At 35.1% G+C, this 21,699-nt stretch overlaps 1 protein-coding gene across 1 annotated transcript in view; it reads right to left on the bottom strand.

Moving 5' to 3' along the window:
* Window positions 1–21,699, bottom strand: part of ETNK1 (ethanolamine kinase 1) — a 68,775-nt gene that overhangs the window by 5,937 nt on the left and 41,139 nt on the right. Inside the window, exons 5-7 of the mRNA XM_004270918.4 lie at window positions 15,816–15,899; window positions 13,871–14,031; window positions 105–178 (exon numbers count right to left, since the gene is read on the bottom strand). Coding sequence (XP_004270966.2) covers window positions 105–178; window positions 13,871–14,031; window positions 15,816–15,899 — 319 coding nt within the window. The remainder of the gene's footprint in view (window positions 1–104; window positions 179–13,870; window positions 14,032–15,815; window positions 15,900–21,699) is intronic.

Here is a 21,699-nt window from a genome sequence, read left to right as displayed (position 1 = left end):
GCAACATTTGACTAAAAATAATAACTACAATGTCCCCTATAAATTCTAAATGTAAATCCCAAGAGTAGAGACAAATGTAATGCATACAATAAAATTAAACTTACCCAAGGAAATCAAACTCAATAGTGGAGTATTTGGCTTGAATCAAAGCCCACAATCCCCAAAAGAAATGTGAAGCCTAAAAAAAGGGAAGAAAAATCAAGAATTATGATAATGCATTTCTTTGTAAAACAAATATTGAATTGTAAGTTTCTTCCTTTTTCATCAACTCCATGAACAATACTTTCTTGATGCTTTTTTAACACAAAGTATCTAAAACACAGGTAATACTGAAGTGTACAGTTATCTGGATGGCTATAGACCACTTTTGTCCACAAAAGAGGACAATATAATCACTAAAAAATAAATAGAGCCCAGTTCCTGTATCCTGCTTTGTGTGGGCAGAGTTTGGCACCAGCACTGATACATGTTGTTAGTTAAGTGTTTTTAATGGGTCATAATTGCTAACAGGATTTCCTATAAAATACATTACCAAAGGATTTTGTTTCTTAAAATATATACAAAAAGGAAAATCCAAATCTCAAAAATAAAACATATACTGAAACCTGAAGATGTTCAGGGGGTGACAAATTTCTGAAATCAATTTTTATTGACCCAACAATTCTGCGCAATCAACGATGATATAAAGTTACACAACTTGACTTATGTTGGAGAAAAATGAGTCTTAGGACTTAAAGAGTAAACAGATGACTGTATAATTAGGAGCTGCACAATAATTTTGTATGTGTGCTTTACAATCTATTTTCATTTAAACACGATATTTTAAGATTCTGAGGGAGGAACCAAGATGGTGCAGTAGAATGACATGCTCTCACTCCCTCTTGTGAGAACACCAGAATCACAACTAGCTGCTGGACAATCACTGACAGGAAGAAACTGGAACTCACCAAAAAAGATACCCTATATCCAAAGACAAAGGAGAAGCCACAATGAGACGGTAGGAGGGGTGCAATCACAGTAAAATCAAATCCCATAACTGCACGGTGGGTGACTCACAGACTGGAGAACACTTATACCACAGAAGTCCACCCACTGGCATGAAGGTTCTGAGCCCCACGTCAGGCTTCCCAACCTAGGGGTCCAGCAATGGGAGGAAGAACTCTTAGAGAATCAGACTTTAGAAGGCTAGAGGGATTTGATTGCAGGACTTCAACAGGACCGGGGGAAACAGAGACTCCACTCTTGGAGGGCACACACAAAGTAGTGTGCGCCTCGGGACCCAGGGGAAGGAGCAGTGACCCCAGGGGAGACTGAACCAGACCTACCTGCTAGTGTTGGAGGGTCTCCTGCAGAGGCGGGGGGTGGCTCTGTTTCACTGGGGGATGGGGACAATGGCAGCAGAAGTTCTGAAAGAACTCCTTGGTGTGTGCCCTCCCAGAGTCTGTCATTAAGCCCCACCAAAGAGCCCAGGTAGGCCCCAGTATTGGGTTGCCTCAGGCCAAACAACCAGCAGGGAGGGAACCCAGCCCCACCCATCAGCAGTCAAGCAGATTAAAGTTTTACTGAGCTCTGCCCACCAGAGCAACAGTCAGCTCTACCCACCACCAGTCCCTCGATCAGACTTACACAAGGCTCTTAGACAGCCTCATCCACCAGAGGGTAGATAGCAGAAGAAAGAAGAACTACAATCCTGCAGCCTGTGGAACAAAAACCACATTCACAAAAAGATAGACAAGATGAAAAGGCACAGGACTATGTACCAGACGAAGAAACAAGATAAAACCCCAGTAAAACAACTAAATGAAGTGGAGATAGGAAACCTTCCAGAAAAACAATTCAGAATGATAGTGTAGATGATCCATGACCTCAGAAAAAGAATGGAGGCAAAGATCGAGAAGATGCAAGAAATGTTTAACAAAGACCTAGAAGAATTAAAGAACAAACAAACAGAGATGAACAATACAATAAGTGAAATGAAAACTACACTAGAAGGAATCAATAGCAGAATAACTGAGGCAGAAGAACGGATAGGCGACCTGGAAGACAGAATGCTGGAATTCACTGCTGCGGAACAGAATAAAGAAAAAAGAATGAAAAGAAATGAAGACAGCCTAAGAGACCCCTGGGACAACATTAAACACAACAACATTCGCATTATAGGGGTCCCAGAAGGAGAAGAGAGAGAGAAAGGACACAAGACAATATTTGAAGACATTATAGTCGAAAACTTCCCTAACATGGGAAGGGAAATAGCCACCCAAGTCCAGGAAGTGCAGCGAGTCCCATACAGGATAAACCCAAGGAGAAACATGCCAAGACACATAGTAATCAAATTGGCAAAAAGTCAAGACAAAGGAAAATTATTTAAAGCAGCAAGGGAAAAATGACAAATAACATACAAGGGAACTCCCATAAGGTTAATAGCTGATTTCTCAGCAGAAACTCTACAAGCCAGAAGGGAGTGGCATGATATACTTAAATGGATGAAAGGGAAGAGCCTACAACGAAGATTACTCTAGCCAGCAAGGATCTCATTCAGATTCCATGGAGAAATCAAAAGCTTTACAGATAAGCAAAAGCTAAGAGAATTCAGCACCACCAAACCAGCTCTACAACAAATGCTAAAGGAACTTCTCTAAGTGGGAAACACAAGAGGAGAAAAAGACCTACAGAAACAAACCCAAAACAATTAAGAAAATGGTCCTAGGAACATACATATCGATAATTACCTTAAACATAAATGGATTAAATGCTCCAACCAAAAGACACAGGCTTGCTGAATGAATACAAAAACAAGACCCATATATATGCTGTCTACAAGAGACCCACTTCAGACCTAGGGACACATCCAGACTGAAAGCAAGGGAATGGAAAAAGATATTCCATGCAAATGGAAATCAAAAGAAAGCTGGAGTAGCAATACTCATATCAGATAAAATAGACTTTAAAATAATGTTACAAGAGACAAGGAAGGACACTACATAATGATCAAGGAATCAATCAAAGAAGAAGATATAACAATTATAAATATATATGCACCCAACATAGGAGCACCTCAATATATAAGGCAACTGCTAACAGCTCTAAAAGAGAAAATCGACAGTAACACAATAATAGTGGGGGACTTTAACACCTCACTTACACCAATGGACACATCATCCAAAATGAAAATAAATAAGGAAACAGAAGCTTTAAATGACACAACAGACCAGATAGATTTAACTGATATTTATAGGACATTCCATCCAAAAACAGCAGATTACACTTTCTTCTCAAGTGCCCAGGGAACGTTCTCCAGGATAGATCACATCCTGGGTCACAAATCAAGCCTTAGTAAATTTAAGAAAATTGACATCATATCAAGCATCTTTTCTGACCACAACACTATGAGATTAGAAATGAATTACAGGGAAAAACACATAAAAAACGCAAACACATGGAGGCTAAACAATATGTTACTAAATAATCAAGATATAACTGAAGAAATCAAAGAGGAAATAAAAAATACCTAGAGACAAATGACAATGAAAACACAGCGATCCAAAACCTTTGGGATGCAGCAAAAGCAGTTCTAAGAGGGAAGTTTATAGCTATACAAGCCTACCTCAAGAAACAAGAAAAATATCAAATAAACAATCTAACCTTATACCTAAAGGAACTAGAGAAAGAAGAACAAACAAAACCCAAAGTTAGCAGAAGGAAAGAAATCATAAAGATCAGAGCAGACATAAATGAAATACAAACAAAGAAAACATAGGAAAGATCAATAAAACTAAAAGCTGGTTCTTTGAGAAGTTAAACAAAATTGATAAACCATTAGCCAGACTCATCAAGAAAAAGAGGGAGAGGACTCAAATCAATAAAATCAGAAATGAAAAAGAAGTTACAACAGACACCACAGAAATACAAAGCATCCTAAGAGATTACTAAAGGCAACTCTATGCCAATAAAATGGACAACCTGGAAGAAATAGATGAATTCTTAGAAAGGTATAACCTTCCAAGACTGAACCAGGAAGAAATAGAAAATATGAACCAACCAATCACAAGTAATGAAATTGAAACTGTGATTAAAAATCTTCCAACAACAAAAGTCCAGGACCAGATGGCTTCACAGCTGAATTCTATCAAACATTTAGAGAACAGCAAACACCCATCCTTCTCAAGCTCTCCCAAAAAACTGCAGAGGAAGAAACACTCCCAAACTCATTCTATGGGGCCACCCCCGATATGAAAACCAGACAAAGATACTACAAAAAAGGAAAATTACAGACCAATATCACTGATGAATATAGATGCAAAAATCCTCAGCAAAATACTAGCAAACAGAATCCAACAACACATTAAAAGGATCATACACCATGATCAAGTGGAATTTATCCCAGGGATGCAAGGATTCTTCAATATACGCAAATCAATCAATATGATACACTATATTTACAAACTGAAGAATAAAAACCATATGATCATCTCAACAAATGCAGAAAAAGCTTTTGACAAAATTCAACACCCATTTATGATAAAAACTCTCCAGAAAGTGGGCATAGGGGGAACCTACCTCAACATAATAAAGGCCATATACGACAAACCCACCACAAACATCATTCTCAATGGTGAAAAACTGAAAGCATTTTCTCTAAGATCAGGAACTGGACAAGGATGTCCACTCTCGACACTATTATTCAACATAGTTTTGGACATCCTAGCCACAGCAATCAGAGAAGAAAAAGAAATAAAAGGGATACAAATTGGAAAAGAAGAAGTAAAACTGTCACTGTTAATAGATTACATGATACTATAGAGAATCCTAAAAATGCCACCAGAAAACTACTAGAGCTAATCAATGAATTTGGTAAAGCTGCAGGATACAAAATTAATGCACAGAAATCTCCTGCATTCTTATACACTAATGATGAAAAATCTGAAAGAAAAATTAAGGAAACACTCCCATTTACCATTGCAACAAAAAGAATGAAATACCTAGGAATAAACCTACCTAAGGAGACAAAAGACCTGTATGTATAAAACTATAAGACACTGATGAAAGAAATTAAAGATGATACAAATAGATGGAGAGATATACCATGTTCTTGGATTGGAAGAATCAACATTGTGAAAATGACTCTACTACCCAAAGCAATCTACAGATTCAATGCAATCCCTATCAAATTACCAATGGCATTTTTTACAGAACTAGAACAAAAAATCTTAAAATTTGTATGGAGACACAAAAGACCCCGAATAGCCAAAGCAGTCTTGAGGGAAAAAAGCGGAGCTGGAGGAATCAGACTCCCTAACTTCAGACTATACTACAAAGCTACAGTAATCAAGACAATATGGTACTGGCACAAAAACAGAAACATAGATCAATGGAACAAGATAGAAAGCTCAGAGATAAACCCACGCACCTATGGTCAACTAATCGATGACAAAGGAGGCAAGGATATACAATGGAGAAAAGACAGTCTCTTCAATAAGTGGTGCTGGGAAAACTGGACAGCTACATGTAAAAGAATGAAATTAGAACACTCCCTGACACGATACACAAAAATAAACTCAAAATGGATTCAGGACCTAAATGTAAGACCAGACACTATAAAACTCTTAGAGGAAAACATAGGAAGAACACTCTTTGACATAAATCACAGCAAGATCTTTTCTGATCCACCTCCTAGAGTAATGGAAATAAAAACAAAAATGAACAAATGGAACCTAATGAAACTTCAAAGCTTTTGCACAGCAAAGGAAACCATAAACAAGACGAAAAGACAACCCTCAGAATGGGAGAAAATATTTGCAAATGAATCAATGGACAAAGGATTAATCTCCGAAATATATAAACAGCTCATTCAGCTCAATATTAAAGAAACAGTCAACCCAATCCAAAAATGGGCAGAAGACCTAAATAGACATTTCTCCAAAGAAGATATACAGATGGCCGAGAAGCACATGAAAAGCTGCTCAACGTCACTAATTATTAGAGAAATGCAAATCAAAACTACAATGAGGTATCACCTCACACCAGTTAGAAAGGGCATCATGAGAAAATCTACAAACAACGAATGCTGGAGAGGGTGTGGAGAAAAGGGAACCCTCTTGCACTGTTGGTGCAAGAATGTTGATGGGAATGTAAATTGATACAACCACTATGGAGAACAGTATGGAGGTTCATTAAAAAACTAAAAATAGAATTACCATATGATCCAGCAATCCCACTACTGGGCATATATCCAGAGAAAACCACAATTCAAAAAGGCACATGCGGGCTTCCCTGGTGGTGCAGTGGTTTAGAGTCCTCCTGCTGATGCAGGGGACACGGGTTCGTGCCCCGGTCCGGGAAGATCCCACATGCCACGGAGCAGGTAGGCCCGTGAGCCATGGCCGCTGAGCCTGCGCGTCTGGAGCCTGTGCTCCGCAACGGGAGAGGCCACAACAGTGAGAGGCCCGCGTACTGCAAAAAAAAAAACAAAAACAAAAAGACACATGCACCCCAATGTTCATTGCAGCACTATTTACAATAGCCAGGTCAGGGAAGCAACCTAAATGCCCACTGACAAACGAATGGATAAAGAAGTTGTGGTACACATATATAATGGAATATTACTCAGCCATAAAGAGGAACGAAACTGAGTCATTTGTTAAGACATGGATGGATCTAGAGACTGTCATACAGAGTGAAGTAAGTCAGAAAGAGAAAAACAAATATCGTATATTAACGCATATATGTGGAATGTAAAAAAATGGTACAGATGAACCGGTTTGCAGGGCAGAAGTTGAGACACAGATGTAGAGAACAAACATATGGACACCAAGTGGGGAAAGTGGCGTGGGGGGGATGGTGGTGTGATGAATTGGGCGATTGGGATTGACATGTATACACTGATGTGTATAAAATGGATAACTAACAAGAACCTGCTGTATAAAAAAATAAATTAAATTAAATTAAAAGAAGAAAAAGAAGCAGACTCACAGATAAAAGGAACAAACTAGTGGTTACCACTTGTGGGGATGGGCAATATAGGGGTGGGGGAAAAAAGGGTTATCATAGGGTTATATGAAGTCACGTGTGCGAAACTTTTGGAAATTGTAAAGCACTACAAAATTTTTTAAATCTTTCATTCAATAAAAAATTATGTACAATTAAAAAGAAAATCTGGCAGTGTTTTGGTCAGTTCAGTAAAGCTACACAGAAAAGACTGCCAAGCATATGCTGGCTCCTAGTTTTTATGCCTTTTGTGGTTCAGATGCATTTCTTTCATTCTGATTACTTAGGAAAAGTTATCTCCAGCTTGCTTTTTCCCATTATTTTCTGTCTACTTTACTGTCTTCAATTTATCTTGTTTAATGACAGATTTTTAAAGCAGTTGGTATTTTACTTTTTTAGTCATCATTCTTTTTATATCCCTACTTATTACATCTTATTAGAAAACCTATTTTGTTCTGTGTTTCAGTTTTTTCTGCTACATATTTATGAGACTTCCAATTGGCTTTCTCTTTGAAAGCATTAAACAGAACATTGGTATAAATTATATTGTACATACAAGCAAAAATAAAATAGTTGCATGTGTACTTTTTTAACATTTACATAGATAGATACTTGGCTTACATTTATCTCTACCTATGCATCTTTTGATTAGCTATAATCCACATCCAAATATTTAGACTATCTGTTCTCATATATTGAAAATGGATTGATCTATATTTTTCCCTACTGGAATCGTACCTTACTATATATCCAGCTTTAATTTTCGTATCTTCCTATAGTGGTCAGATTCTACTAAGTTTTACCATTGCATTGTACTCCTTAGCTTTTCTAGGCTGGGACTACACAACACTGCATTAAACAGAGTTAAATATTTGATAATCTAAAAAAAAAAAAGTTTCTGATAACACTAAGACTTCACTTCCCAAGAAATACTCTATTCTAACTAGAAATACTATAACTAGAAAAAAATTACTAGGTGTGTGGTTGTAAGCAACTTAATTAACCCCTCTGTACGTCTGTTCTCTCATCTGTAAAATGCAAGTGAGATATTATAATTTATAATAAGATATAGACATTTGATCTTCATTCACTGTTCCTGGCTCATAGCTCCTTGGACTTTCCTAAGCATAGAGCAACTGGAAGCATCTTTTGTTACAATATTTGGTCTTTTGTCATTGGTTCCTGAAATAGTTCCACAGCTATAATGTGAAAGGAATGTCTTTGTTATTCTTAACAAGCCCCTTTCAACCACATGTTAATGAGGTATCTTTTGGAAAGCCCCTAAACTTGAGGGCTGGTTGCCAGGGGAACTAACCAGTGATTAGAAGGTTGGAACTTTCCGCCCCACCACCTCCAGACTTCCAGGGAGGGAAGAGGGAATGAAAACTGAGATGGCCAGTGGTTTAATCAATCTTGCTTTGGTAATGAAGCGTCCACTAAAACCTAAAAGGAAGGAGTTTGGAGAGCTTCCATATTTCGTGAACCAGATGACCTACGCACATGTTGGGAGGGTGGTACACCCGAAACTCCACAGGAACGTAAGTTCCTATACCCAGGACACTTCCAGACCTCACCGTACTATACCTCTTCATCCAACTGTTCTTTTGTATCCCTATAATATCCTTTATGATAAACTGGTAAACAAATGTAAACGTTTCTTTGAGTTCTGTGAGCCACTCTAGCAAATTAATAGGCCCCAAGGAGGGAGTTGTGGAAGCCTCCCATTTAAAGCCAGTGGACTTGCGAGTGGCATCTAAAGGGGCAAGGGGGCAGTCTTGTGGGACTGAACCTTTAACCTATGGAATCTGACACTTATCTCCAGGTAGATAGTGTCAGACCTGAGTTAAATTTGTAGGACACCCAATCACTGCCTACTGAGAACTAGAGAACTGATTGGTGTGTGGAAAACAAATCACATCGGAGCAGCTGGCATACAACAAACGTTCAATAAAATGTTAATTATTAATTATATGAAACCAGAATGACAAAAATGATGAAGATTTTTTAAAATGGTCTTCTTTCTGTCTAAGGAAGTGTCTCAGGTATTGAAAAGTGATTTATGAGATGAGATGCCTTCCTTCTTTTGAAAGTCTAAATCAGTGGTTCTCAAAGTGGTCCATGAATCCATGGAAGACTCTGAGGCCCAAAACTATTTTCATAATAATACTAATATGTTACTTGTCTTTTCGACTATGTTTACATTTGCAATGATGAAAAAGCAATACTGGGTGAAGCTCCTGGTACCTTAACATAAGTCAAGGCAGTGGTACCAAAATGAATTAGTATAGTAGTCTTATTCTTCACCACCACCACACACTCACAGTACAAATCCAGTCTCACTAAAGAATGTCCTTTAATAGTTAAAGTCCTTTAACTATTAATTTTATTAAATCTCCACCCCTGAGTACATGATATTCTGATATTCTGTGGGATGATATAGGAAGTACAAATAAAGCATGTCTGATGCATACCCAAAGCATGAAGGCTGTCTCAAGGAAAACCACATATGACTGAGTTGTGACCTAAACTTGCACATTTTTAATGGAACGTCATTTTTACTTGAAGAACAACTGACATATGAACTAGAGTTATTAGACTTGGGTATTTGGCAGACATTTCTCAAATATAAAAAAGAGAACTTGTCATTTCAATGAGAATAAATGACAGTATTTGTTGCCAATGACAGACTTTGACTATTCAACATAAAATTAGAACTTTGGAAAATCTGTATTCAACTCTGTGAGCTTATCAGCTTCTCAATAAAGTACTAAAACTCTTCTGATACTGGTGGTGATATCAATAAATGTGATTTTTTAAATATCATATAATGAGATGTATCAACTTTTAGAAGATCTATACAGCTCAATAAATCCATATTTTCCAAATAACTAATGAATGACATTCAAATTACAAAATCACACATTGGTAAAAGAACCATTCAAAGTGCAAGATAAACTAATGGAGTTTCATGTAATAGAATACAAAAGTTAACTTATGTGTTCAGATTGAACATTACAATTAACCTTTAAGAAACCATCACTTGCTGAGTTTTGGTGAAGCATCAAAAAAGAATATCCACAATTCCCTGAAAAGGCAAAACACTCCTCTTTTCCAACAACCCTATGTGTGCGAAACAGGACTATCTTCATATACTTCAACCAAAACAATACATTGTAAGAGATGAAATGCAGGAGCAAACATGAGAATACAGCTTTTGTTATGCCAGACATTACAGAGGTATGCAAAAGTAAAAAATTATGTCATCCTTCTCACTGAAGTGTTTTTTGATTTGGAAAATAGCTATTTTTCATTTTTAAAATGCTGTTTATGTTAACATGAGTTTTTTAAAAAAACATGTATTTAATAAATATTTTGAATTTGTTTTAATTTCCAAGATGGTAAATACTGATAATTAAACCATATAAACAAAATCTCGTAGAGCTCTTCAAAAAAGTTTTTGAAGAGTAAAATAAGGTACTGAGACCAAAAAGTTTGAGAACCACTAGTCTTAATCACCTCAGCATATTCTAATGATATAAAAATCATCTGCAAGTGGTACCATAATCTCTTCCTATTAGGTGGGTTCTGTAGTAGAAAAGACTAAAATCAGGGGACATTCTACACCTAAAAATAACATAACATTCTACACCTAAAAATAGCAGTGCTGGCAAATGTATTTCTCAATTTTATTCATATAGTAATGGAAAATAACTAAATAATTCTAAACTAGAGAAGCATTATACATAAAACTTCACTTTTTTGGTAGGTAACACCTTTTATAGGGTGAAAAATTAAAAATTTATATGTAACATTAGACTCATGAACAGATAAAAGGGGAAGTGAGGAAATAGCCCATTTGTCATTTTGCATTCTCCAAAATGGCAAAGAGAGAATATTTAAGTACAAATAATATAATAATCTGTGATTCTATGATTTACTAATACTACTTCTCTCAGATTTGGAAGTTATGGATATGTAAGTCTATCAAAGGGTATTTTAATTCCTAGGCTACCCACATCTGTTGCAAAGAAAAATTAAAAGCTTTATATGGTGAACAAATAACTAAAATGAATCCTCAAACTGTTTCCTGAAAACCTCAATATAACTTTAATATTTTACTTAGAAAGAATCTGAAGTCTGCCAACAATGTGTCTAAAAACTCCTCAAAGCTTAAAAAACCCCTGTATTCCCTATTTGGTTTTGTAATGCAAATACCTACTTTTGTTTGTCATCTCCTCAACATTAATTAATTATAGTAAACAATTAATTAGAAGTGAAATCTTTTAATACTGAGGAAGTCTGATCATACCATTTACTGAACATTTATTTATTTAGAACATTACCAAACATTTACCAAACATTTATTTACCAAACAATAAACATTTACCAAACATTTATTTATTTAGAACAGCTACACCTTGATCTTATTCAAACCTCTTTTCCTCCCTTATCAAAACAGCTTTATAATGTATGTATGTGCTGTCTTCTTCATGACAAGTGATCAAGGAAAGAGGAGGAAACAGTATTTAAGACACATCCATAAGGAACAAGAGGAACTTGCCAGAGAATACAGGGAAAAGGGCATTCTAGGTAGAAAGGAATAATCTATACAAAAGCATACAGGCTTAAAACACCCTGGAGTGTTTAGAAAACAAGATGACTCTGCCAGAGAGGAGGTGGTAGGTGAGAAATTTAGTGGGAAATAAGACAATTTGTAGATGCTATCATTTGGATTTCATTCTGTAAGTCACAGGGAGTCATAAAGTAGGAAAGTGACACAATCAGATTCATAAATTAGATTCTAGTTATTAGAAAGAGCACTTTTAAAATATACAGTGTGAATTACAGACAGAAAAAACCTGCAGGTAAAGAGACCAGTAAAGACTAACATAGGTGAGAGACAAAGGCCTTAATCAAAGGTCATGCAATTAAGGAGAAAGGGTTGGAATTGACAGAATTTTAGAATAGAATCTGAAAATAGAAAAAATGTGAGAAGAAGAGGAACACATGAAAAAAAATTCCTTCTTTCCTGGTTTCAGAATACAGCAACAGAATGGACAGCATTTTAATTAAGTCAAGATAGTACAATAAAGAATAAAGAATGGGACAGAGGATAGGATGCAGAAAAAAAAATTCAAGTTTGGACACCTTGTGGTCAAATACTAATGGGACCCTGGATAGATACAGTCAGTACTGATCTGGAGCCTGTCAGTGGGATCATTAACAGAAAGGGCAATAAAAGTCATGGGACTAGATCACCCAATAGAAGTATATAAAAGTGGGGAACTCCCCAGCAGTCCAGTGGTTAGGACTCCATGCTCTCACTGCTGAGGGTCTGGGTTCAATCCCTGGTCAGGGAACTAAGATCCCACGAGCCGTGTGGCACGGCCAAAAAAAAAAAGTATATAATGTACATAAAATGAAAGGAGGGAAGCCCAAAATCCGAACACTAGGAAACACTAGCATGTAAGAGGGTTGGAGGAAGAGTAAGAAGAAAGAGGAGCCAGAGAAGGAGACAAGCAGGAGGGCACAAAAGAGGAAAACCAAGGAAGAATGGGAGCACAAAAATTAACGAAAGGAAAAATTGCAATCAATGGAAAATAATGTCAAATGCTATGGACAGATCAAGTAAGATAAAGACTGAAGAGTTTTAACTGGATTTAGCAATTATGTCATTATTGTTAAGAAAACCCTATATTCTCTTCTTTAAGATCATGCTTAAATAGAATAAATAGAAACAGCAGGCATCCTAGGACCAACTGGAGAGCATGTCATTAATTTAACCAACAGTTCGACTCAAAATAGACATCAAAACAGCAGGTAAAGAAGTCACATTTCAGCACACCCTCTTACTTAAGATGTATTCTGTACGGCTCTGGGGGAATGCTGCTCTTAAGACTATGGAAACAGTACACCTGTGAGCCACCAATAGGGTCTATTTGTGAAGACTACATAGCTAATATTCCCCATGTCAACTGCAGAGAATTATATTAAAACTAAAAAGAAGTAGTAGCTAAAATAACTTCAACCCAGTATTCAATTTAATTAGTCACAACACCTTAGCTGAAAGCTTATTCTAATGGCATCACGTCATTCTCAAAAGGTAATTTAAATGAACTAAAAATTGAAAACATAAATGCTTTTAGAGTAAAGAGAAGTGGGTCTTGAAAATAATAAAGCATTACAATATCAAAGAGGCAGGAAATAACTGCTTATCAAAAGAAGCTCAGTAAGACAAAATACTGGTGGTTATGAAAACATAATTCTACCAGTCCTTCCAATCTACTTTTATCATGTTAACATGATATGTTAACATGTTAACATGTGATGATTAAATATATTGTGGAAAAACCTTACTACCCATAAATCTGTCCTTGATTATGTTTTTTATAACATAAAGAAAGAGGGCTTCCCTGGTGGCACAGTGGTTTGGAGTCCGCCTGCCGATGCAGGGGACACGGGTTCGTGCCCCGGTCTGGGAGGATCCCACATGCCGCAGAGCGGCTGGGCCCGTGGGCCATGGCCGCTGAGCCTGCGCGTCCAGAGCCTGTGCTCCACGACGGGAGGGGCCACAGCAGTGAGAGGCCCATTAATCCTAACTCTAACAAGAATCCATTCATTAAACAAATAATTTCACTGAGCACTTAACCATGTGGCTAGGCACTGTTGTTCTAGAGGCTGGGGATATAGCAGTGAATGAAACAAAATTTTTGTCTTCAAAAGCATTATAGTGGGGGAATTTTAAACAATCTCATTTTGTCATTATTTTAAACAAATAACAAGTTCACAAAACTCAAAATGGGCAACTGTTTAAAAAATGATGAAAATTTTTAGTTTTTAACATTATATCAAGAATCTTTCATTAATTGTTTAAATTTAAACTTACCAATGCAAACTGATTGACTTGAATGAAGAGTATTTCTACTTCCTTTTCAGTAACTTCAGACCCAAAACCCTTATATTCTTTGTACGCTTCAAGGTAAGAACGCAGCCACTGGCCTTGCAGTTCTCTATCTGGATAAAGACTATAGTCTACATCACTCACACCTAAAATAGAAAAGAAAGTACACTGAGATTTTTAAGAACACATTACACATCTTGTGCAAACTTTAATAATCCCTACCATCTACATATTTTTTCAGAAAAAAATTATTAAATGTTTCCATTTGGGGCTGAAATACTAGATATTATTAAGTAAATAGCATTTATTAGAATAATAAACCAATCATAATGTATTCCAAATTAAATTCTAGTGTACAATACAGTTGATCACCATAATCAATTCTCATTGCCTCAATTTTTCCTCAAAGTATGAAGCTTGAATCACCTGCATCAGAAGCCACAAATCTTCGATTTTAATAAGTACCTCAGGAGATTCTTATGAGATTCTTATGCACACTAATATCTAGAGCATTTCCTAGAACTGTAGCTCTAAAGCTTCTTTAATCATTTCTCACAGAGTAAGAAATATATTTTTATATTGAAACCTTATACACACACCTGATACTAAGTTTCACAGAACAATATTTACCCTAACTACACCTTCCAATTCTGATACTTTCTATTTCTTTTCCATTCCTTGCTTTAATTACCCCACATACCTGATCTCATGATGTATAGTTTGAAAAATACTAATCTTAGTTCATAGTATTTTGCCCAGTGTTCAAGGTTCTTCCTAAGTTGATCCAAACTTACTTCTCTGGTCTTATGACACTCTATTCTTCTTCATGGATTTTATATCCTACAGAAATAGGTATACTCATCTTGAAGATTTCTTCCTTCTTCCTGCAGTGCCCTCTCTTTCTCTTCTATCTGCACAACCAAACTCTAACTTTTTCAGTTTTTTTCTACACAAAATCATATTAAGATCACTCTTTGGTATCCACAGCAGCGACTATCCATATTACTAACACGGTGATATCTCATTATATGCACAACTGCTTTCCCTTCCTATAGATATTTATGTACAACATGTATCTGGGGATACGGCAATGTATATAGGCTTGGTGGAGGGAAATAACTGAAAACATGTAAACTAAAACTTTCCCCCAACTCTCTTTACCCAGTCTGGTAACTTAGAAGTATGTGAAAATACATGAATACATAAATATATAAAAATACAAATTCAGCAATGAAAAGTTCCTGCTAGGTATAAACCATCCAGGGGAATTCCCTAATCTTCACTATTTTAGAGCATTTCATGTTTCTAAATATAGCCATAAAATGTATTTTAAATTAATTATACTTACATTAAAAAACTTAAACTTTTACCTTTGATGGTAATAAAAGATTATTTTCTGGGGTAAAAATGACCAGCTTTTCAATTATTCATAGCCAATGACAAAAAAAAAAAAAAAAAAAAAATTCTTGAGCTTTTTAGTTAAACAACATTCCAAAAGCCCTACTACACAATAGAAACAGCAAAGGCTTTTAAATGATTAAAAAGTTGTTTTCAAATCTTAGTTCTTTGCATTTTACTGTGACCTTGGTGAGTTACTTTACTCATTTGTAAACTGGGAATATTACCCAACTTATTGTTGTGTAGAAAAAATCAGATGAGATGAGATTTACGAAGCAACTATGTCAATTCTTAACAAAAGCCACACACACAAAAAGCCACAATCATTATTTTCCTTAAGAAATTAAGGAAGAGGTCATCATCTCTTTCCTCCAATAATAAAGAAAAACCAAAAAGGTCAGGAAGAAAATAAAAATTGTTGCTCCTACCCCCAGCTGATCTTCTTTAAAGAAAAGAAAAAACAATTCAAAAAGCATCCTTTCAAAATTATATATGCTACTCCATTAGAGGAACATGTTCCTCTAGATTTTACCTGCAAATTCATTGAAATGATTTCCAATATCATATGCCAGGTAGTTGTATCCAGAATATTCATAATCAATGAACTGTACATCACCTATGTGAGACACAAAAACAGAGACATAAGAAATCACATATAGGATCAGAAAATCCCTATGCTATTTATAATTAAATAGCTTCCAATATTTTGTCTCATTGTACGTGCTTGGTTACATGCACTTCTGAGACAATACAGGGTAAGGCTGTGAATTTTATGGCAATGAGCTTTACAAAATTCAAATTATTTATCTGGGTCAACAGCTTCTTTGTGAACATTAATGTCCACTACACTACAGAAAAGTCAAAATACAGTCATTCTACAAGTTCAAACAAAAGCAAAATATGTCTTTAACCACATGGGGGCATCAGTTACTTAAAAATTCAAGTTTGGTTAGAAATGAAAACTATCTTTGGAAACTTAATAATCTACGCAACTTTAACAAAAAATTAATCTATGATACTCCAACAGTGAATTGACAAGCTAATCTATATATGGAAATAAAATACAGACTTTCAAAGACTTAAATTCTGAGAACCCTGCACTTGCTGATCAACATAACACCATGCCTAATTTAAGAAGTTAGTTGCTATCAAACTCTTACATATTCCTGGAATGCTACATAATTAAGGTTTCCAATAGCATATTTGAGCAGCCTTAAGGTGGTTGTTTTATCATTTAAAAAGAGCAAAGGTATAGTTGCTTTTAAATATTTTTTTAATTTGAGAAATTTTTACATAAACTAAAGAGATTCCTATTCTAAATTAGTGCTAAATACAGATACAGATATGCGTATTTCATTATAATTCTCCAAAGACTATCCTGTTCCGCCTGCCCAGGGGACAAACTCCTGCTTATAAACACTTCATTTTCGAGTACTGAGTATTAGAGAGGGTTTGGCTCAACAGAGATATAGGTCCTATTTTTTAAAAGACGAGAAAAAGAGAGAGAGAAAGAGAGACAGAGTGAAACATTTAAAAAAAAAAAATCAAAATGGGTCACTGTCCACATCAAGGGATCACAAACTCAAAGGCTAACAGGGCTCAACAGTTAAAATGGATACATGAACAGAGATGGCTATAAGAATAGTTTCTAAGCTGCTGATATTGAGAAAATGCACAGCATATGTCTAGTTACATTGTCTTTTAAAACATCAAGCTGAGGTAACAAAACAAACTTCTGGTTTATACACACTGGCTTTTCCCAGATAAAAGAGCTTTTGAACTGTCATGTGTCATACAGATTTATATGTTTAATCTGGGGATGTATGTTGATCATATTCAAACTCAGAAAAAGAATTATATGACAGAAAAATGTAATGGCAAGTGGAGTATTTTAGACAAAAGCCAAAAAATTTAATGTAATTGTATTTAATATTTAATTCAAAATTTTTATAATAGTCAAGTCTAGAGTAAAATAAGTGAGATTACCAAAGTATAAAAGCCCAGTTACCAAAATCTATATGCATATTGACAAAATAATATAAGGTTTTTAAAAGTTGGTAACTACATAAACCACTACAACTCAACCAGTTTAAATTCCTGAATTCACAAAAACTATTCCACAGAAAGTCTTAGCGTTAACCAAATCACTTCACTAAACTTGCAGGATGGGAAGACAGAACAAGCTTTAACCAAATCACTTTACTAATAAGCTCCGAAATGAAAAGTCAGAACATATTTAAAAATTTTTTTCTAGGTACCCTTGGGAATGAGAGAGTAAAGACCACCATCATGACAAAATACTTTGCAGCCATGATAAAAATTTCATTTTCAAAAATTATTAAATGACCAGGAGAATTACAAATGTTATATGAAAAAAGACATAAAATAGTAAACACACTGATCCAAATTATTAAAATATTATGCCTGAAGAGAGGAAAAAAGAAAAAAAAATATAATGCATAGGGGAAAAAAGATGAATGGAAATAAACCAAAACAAAATGTTTCTACTAGTTTCATTTCAGATGGTAGACAAGTGACCTTTCTTCCTTTATTCTTTGCAATAAACACTACTTTTAGGAGGAAAAAAAAATGACAGTTTAAAAAGATTAAGATGAATAAGAGGCTAAACATGATTTGAGAAATACCTAACCACCCAGCCTTCAAGAAATCAGGATTCCAGAGGATTTACCAAGTTGTATTACTGAGCCAACCAAATAGTTTTAATAAACAATGTTTTAAATTGCAGCTGTTGATTGCTTTAGCTCTTTTAAACACAAATTCTTGTAGAGCTCATATTAACTGTTACATGCCAATAAAAATACACAGCCCAGTCCTGAAGCTTACTTTTGCCACATAAACAAAAGCTTCAATTTCAATTTTCAAAATTATATTTAGAATTTGGCAAACATAAATAAAATGGCAGGTAAAACATGCCTGCTTATAAATACAATTTAAATAAAGCATAGATCATTTTAACAAAAGTTAAAATCTGTTTCAGTATGAAAATTTTAGCAATGACTTTTTGTAGCAGCATTAATTCATTAAAACTAGCCTTTATTTTTAAATGCTATGTTGAGTTTATAAATAATGAAATTTTAAAAATAAGAAAATGAAGCTAACAAGATACAGATGAGGCTGTTACCAGGCTCCGTGCATGTGAACAAGTGATGCGATAAACCTCCAGTCAGTGCGTTTAAGAAGCACGGGTGCGCCGCCACATGGCAGCAACAATGGCATACCTAATCTGTAGCAGATGAAGAAAATTTGGCAAACTCACATTTTACAAGACACAAAGCTTAAAAGGAAAAAAAAATTTTTTTAATCTGCATTAACTATTCTTTTCAAACAACTGCAAACAAAGTGGAACTCAACCTTAAATTTAATCTTCTGCAACAAAGTAAAATTAAAGAGGCCTGCTTCCCTTATTTCGGGTGCCAGAAAAATCAAATTACTGGAAAATGCTTTCCTACCAAAAAAATGCACTGAACTTTTTTCTTCTACAAATTTAACTTCTGAATTCTAAATTTTCCAAGTATTTAGAGGAACATCCACATCACTATAATAATTAATAGCTCATATGGCATGACTATCTTGTTAATTCTTTAAGATATGAATTTTTAATTGGGGATTCAAGGGTGGAAAGAAAATGAGAATACTCCCGAAAATTTTACACAAAATTTTATATAGGCAGATTCTGAGGGGATTCTCAATTTTCCAGATTCTCAAGGGATCCTTGACCTCTAAAAAGTAAAGCATTGCTTTAAGAGCTAAGACTATATTTTATCTGTATATAATTAGCACACAGTGGGTAAAGCATAAGATTACTGAATAAAACTATAATCTGAATGTTCAAATGCTACATTTTTCTTTTTTCGTTTCTTACGTATCTTCGCAGTAATGAAATCCACACTCTACTGAGTTAAATTGTTCAAATTTCAGTACAGTTTAAATAATATTTAAAGTACTTTAAAACCAAAAAAATTAGCTTATTAACTAAGGCTATATAATTCACATGATACATTCATTTGGACTCCTTTTATTTATTGTTGTTACAGAGAAATGGATAAAGATGAAAAGCAAAATAACCAATATGAGAACCTGAAAATGTTTCCAACTCACTCTACTTGCTCTACAGTGTTATGTAAGGCAGAAAGAGAACGGAGAGAAAAAGTAACCATGATTACACTAATGTTGGCAAAATGCTCTCTAATACACAGAAAAAGGAAGTATTCTGTTCTGGGAAACTTTCGCTTCATCCCTTACTCTAGCGTCCAGTAACTTTACCCTGGACGTGTACACCTTCACCACACAGCACTCATCATTCTGAATGTAAACTTCTGTATTGTGACTGACTCGTCCACTACATGGCACATGGCTTCCTGGAGAGGCAGTAGGTCCCTTCCACTTTTCCTTATGCAATCCACAGAGCAAATCCTAGCACACAGGAAGTATTCAAATGCTAGTGAAATAAATGGAAGTTTTGCAGAAAATGCTCAGACACAATGATAACACATATTTAAATGGAAGCGGGGGATAGCATGAAATATTGAGGAACAAAATATGGCATTTCTGACATTCTTATTCCAGTATATGACTGAACATACAGTGGGAATGAATGTATGAGTAAAGAAAAAACACTGAACTAGTAACTATTTAAGGTAGCTCTTCCTTGATAGTTCAGGTTTTTACAGTCCATTTAAAGTTTTTTATTACCTGATTTAGGGTTATTTTATTTTATACTAAATAGTGATCCAGACTACAAGTTAAAACAAGGTTAAGATTATCCTTCATAAAAATTCCACCCTGGAAAATATAGGTTAGCAAATAAAAATATAATTTAAATTTTAAAATAAAACAAAAAACTTGTTTAAATATCAATAAAATAACAACCATATCAATGCCTTTTCATGAATAACAATAAAGTGGATAAGATTTAGAGTCAATCAAGTGACTAAGAATGGTGACTCACCCATTTTCTATTTATATTGTTTTATTTAAAACTCTAAAGAAAAACCTGGCTTACTCTGTAATTCCCAGAAAAGCTTCCTTTTTCTTCCACTCATTTTTTATTTCCTTAAATAGCTGTGAATCAGCTTCTCGCATTTGCTGACAGAGAAAATAATCAATGGCAGCCATTTTAAGTTACAATTAGGTCTTCAAGTGAACTTTTTATGAAGCTTTTATGAATGGGGGAAAAGGAGAAACAAAACAGCCACCAATAAACATTCTGACAGAGCATCAAGACATGAGACAACAAACTCAAAAGCTTTAGCAATTACTTCTAACATGTCAGCAGTTAAAGGATTAGTTGAAATTAAAATATTAGATTTGAAGTCAGTCAATAAGCAATACTGAAATTTGTTCTACTTAGTATAAATTCTTTTTAATTAATTGCTGATTAATTTAAAAGATGACTGATGTAAGTCTTACCTTACAATTCTGGAGCGAGAACCACTGCTTTTGGTTTTACTATTATGTAACAAATTCTATCATCATATCATTAAGTATACTTTTCTTACCTTTTTAAGATGTCATTTCACTGAAGCCAAGGAATGGGCTGCTGTCTTACCAACCACCTAATTCCTGGCACTGACTAACTTTTCAAAAATCTTGACAGCTACCATCAACTTCAGAAAGGAAGCTTACTCTTCTCCCATATTCCTGAGTCCTGTCAACTGACATGATGAAAACAAGTAGAAGCAGTATTTCTTCTGTGATGCCTACCAGTTCTGTAACATTCGCAGGTGAAAATGCCTATAAACTGCAGGGTGCTCACAGTCTTGTGTGTGTGTATATATGAGTACGTATATATACATATACATATATACATTTTTAAACTTTAATCACTCAAGTTATAGTTAAGATAGAATCTGTAAATTGCACTTAAAGATAATCTGAATTGTCACCGCATACCAATGAGCCATAAATCCTTCTGGCTTATACTGATAGTAACCATTTTCACTTTTTCAGAATCAGATACATTTTGTATAATGCATCTCCTATAAACATAATACAGGGGTTGGCAAACAATGTGTTCTCAAGTCAAATCCACCTCAGTGCCTGTTTCTGTAAACAAAGTTTCATTGGAACACAGCCACACATATTTGTTCATGAATTATATGAACAGTATATGGCTGTGTTTGTGCCACAACACAGATCTGAATAGTGGAAACAGAGACTATAACATGGGACGAAAAGTCTAAAGTATGTACTACATAGCCCCTTACAGAAAACGTTTGCCAACTCCTATCACGGTATAATAACTGCAACTGAGAGCTGCTAAGCACCTAGTCTGGTGCTATTTACATTACATGCATCATCTAAAATCTTGCCAGGAACCATCTGAAGTAGATATCATCTCCTAAGTTTCAAATAAAGCAAATAAAAGTTCTAGACTATCAGCAGTATAAGCACTT

The sequence above is a fragment of the Orcinus orca genome, chromosome 11 (assembly GCF_937001465.1).
Source record: "Orcinus orca chromosome 11, mOrcOrc1.1, whole genome shotgun sequence".
Classification (NCBI taxonomy): domain Eukaryota; kingdom Metazoa; phylum Chordata; class Mammalia; order Artiodactyla; family Delphinidae; genus Orcinus; species Orcinus orca.
Note: the sequence above shows the minus strand (reverse complement) of the source record. Positions and strands in the feature narration are given on the sequence as shown.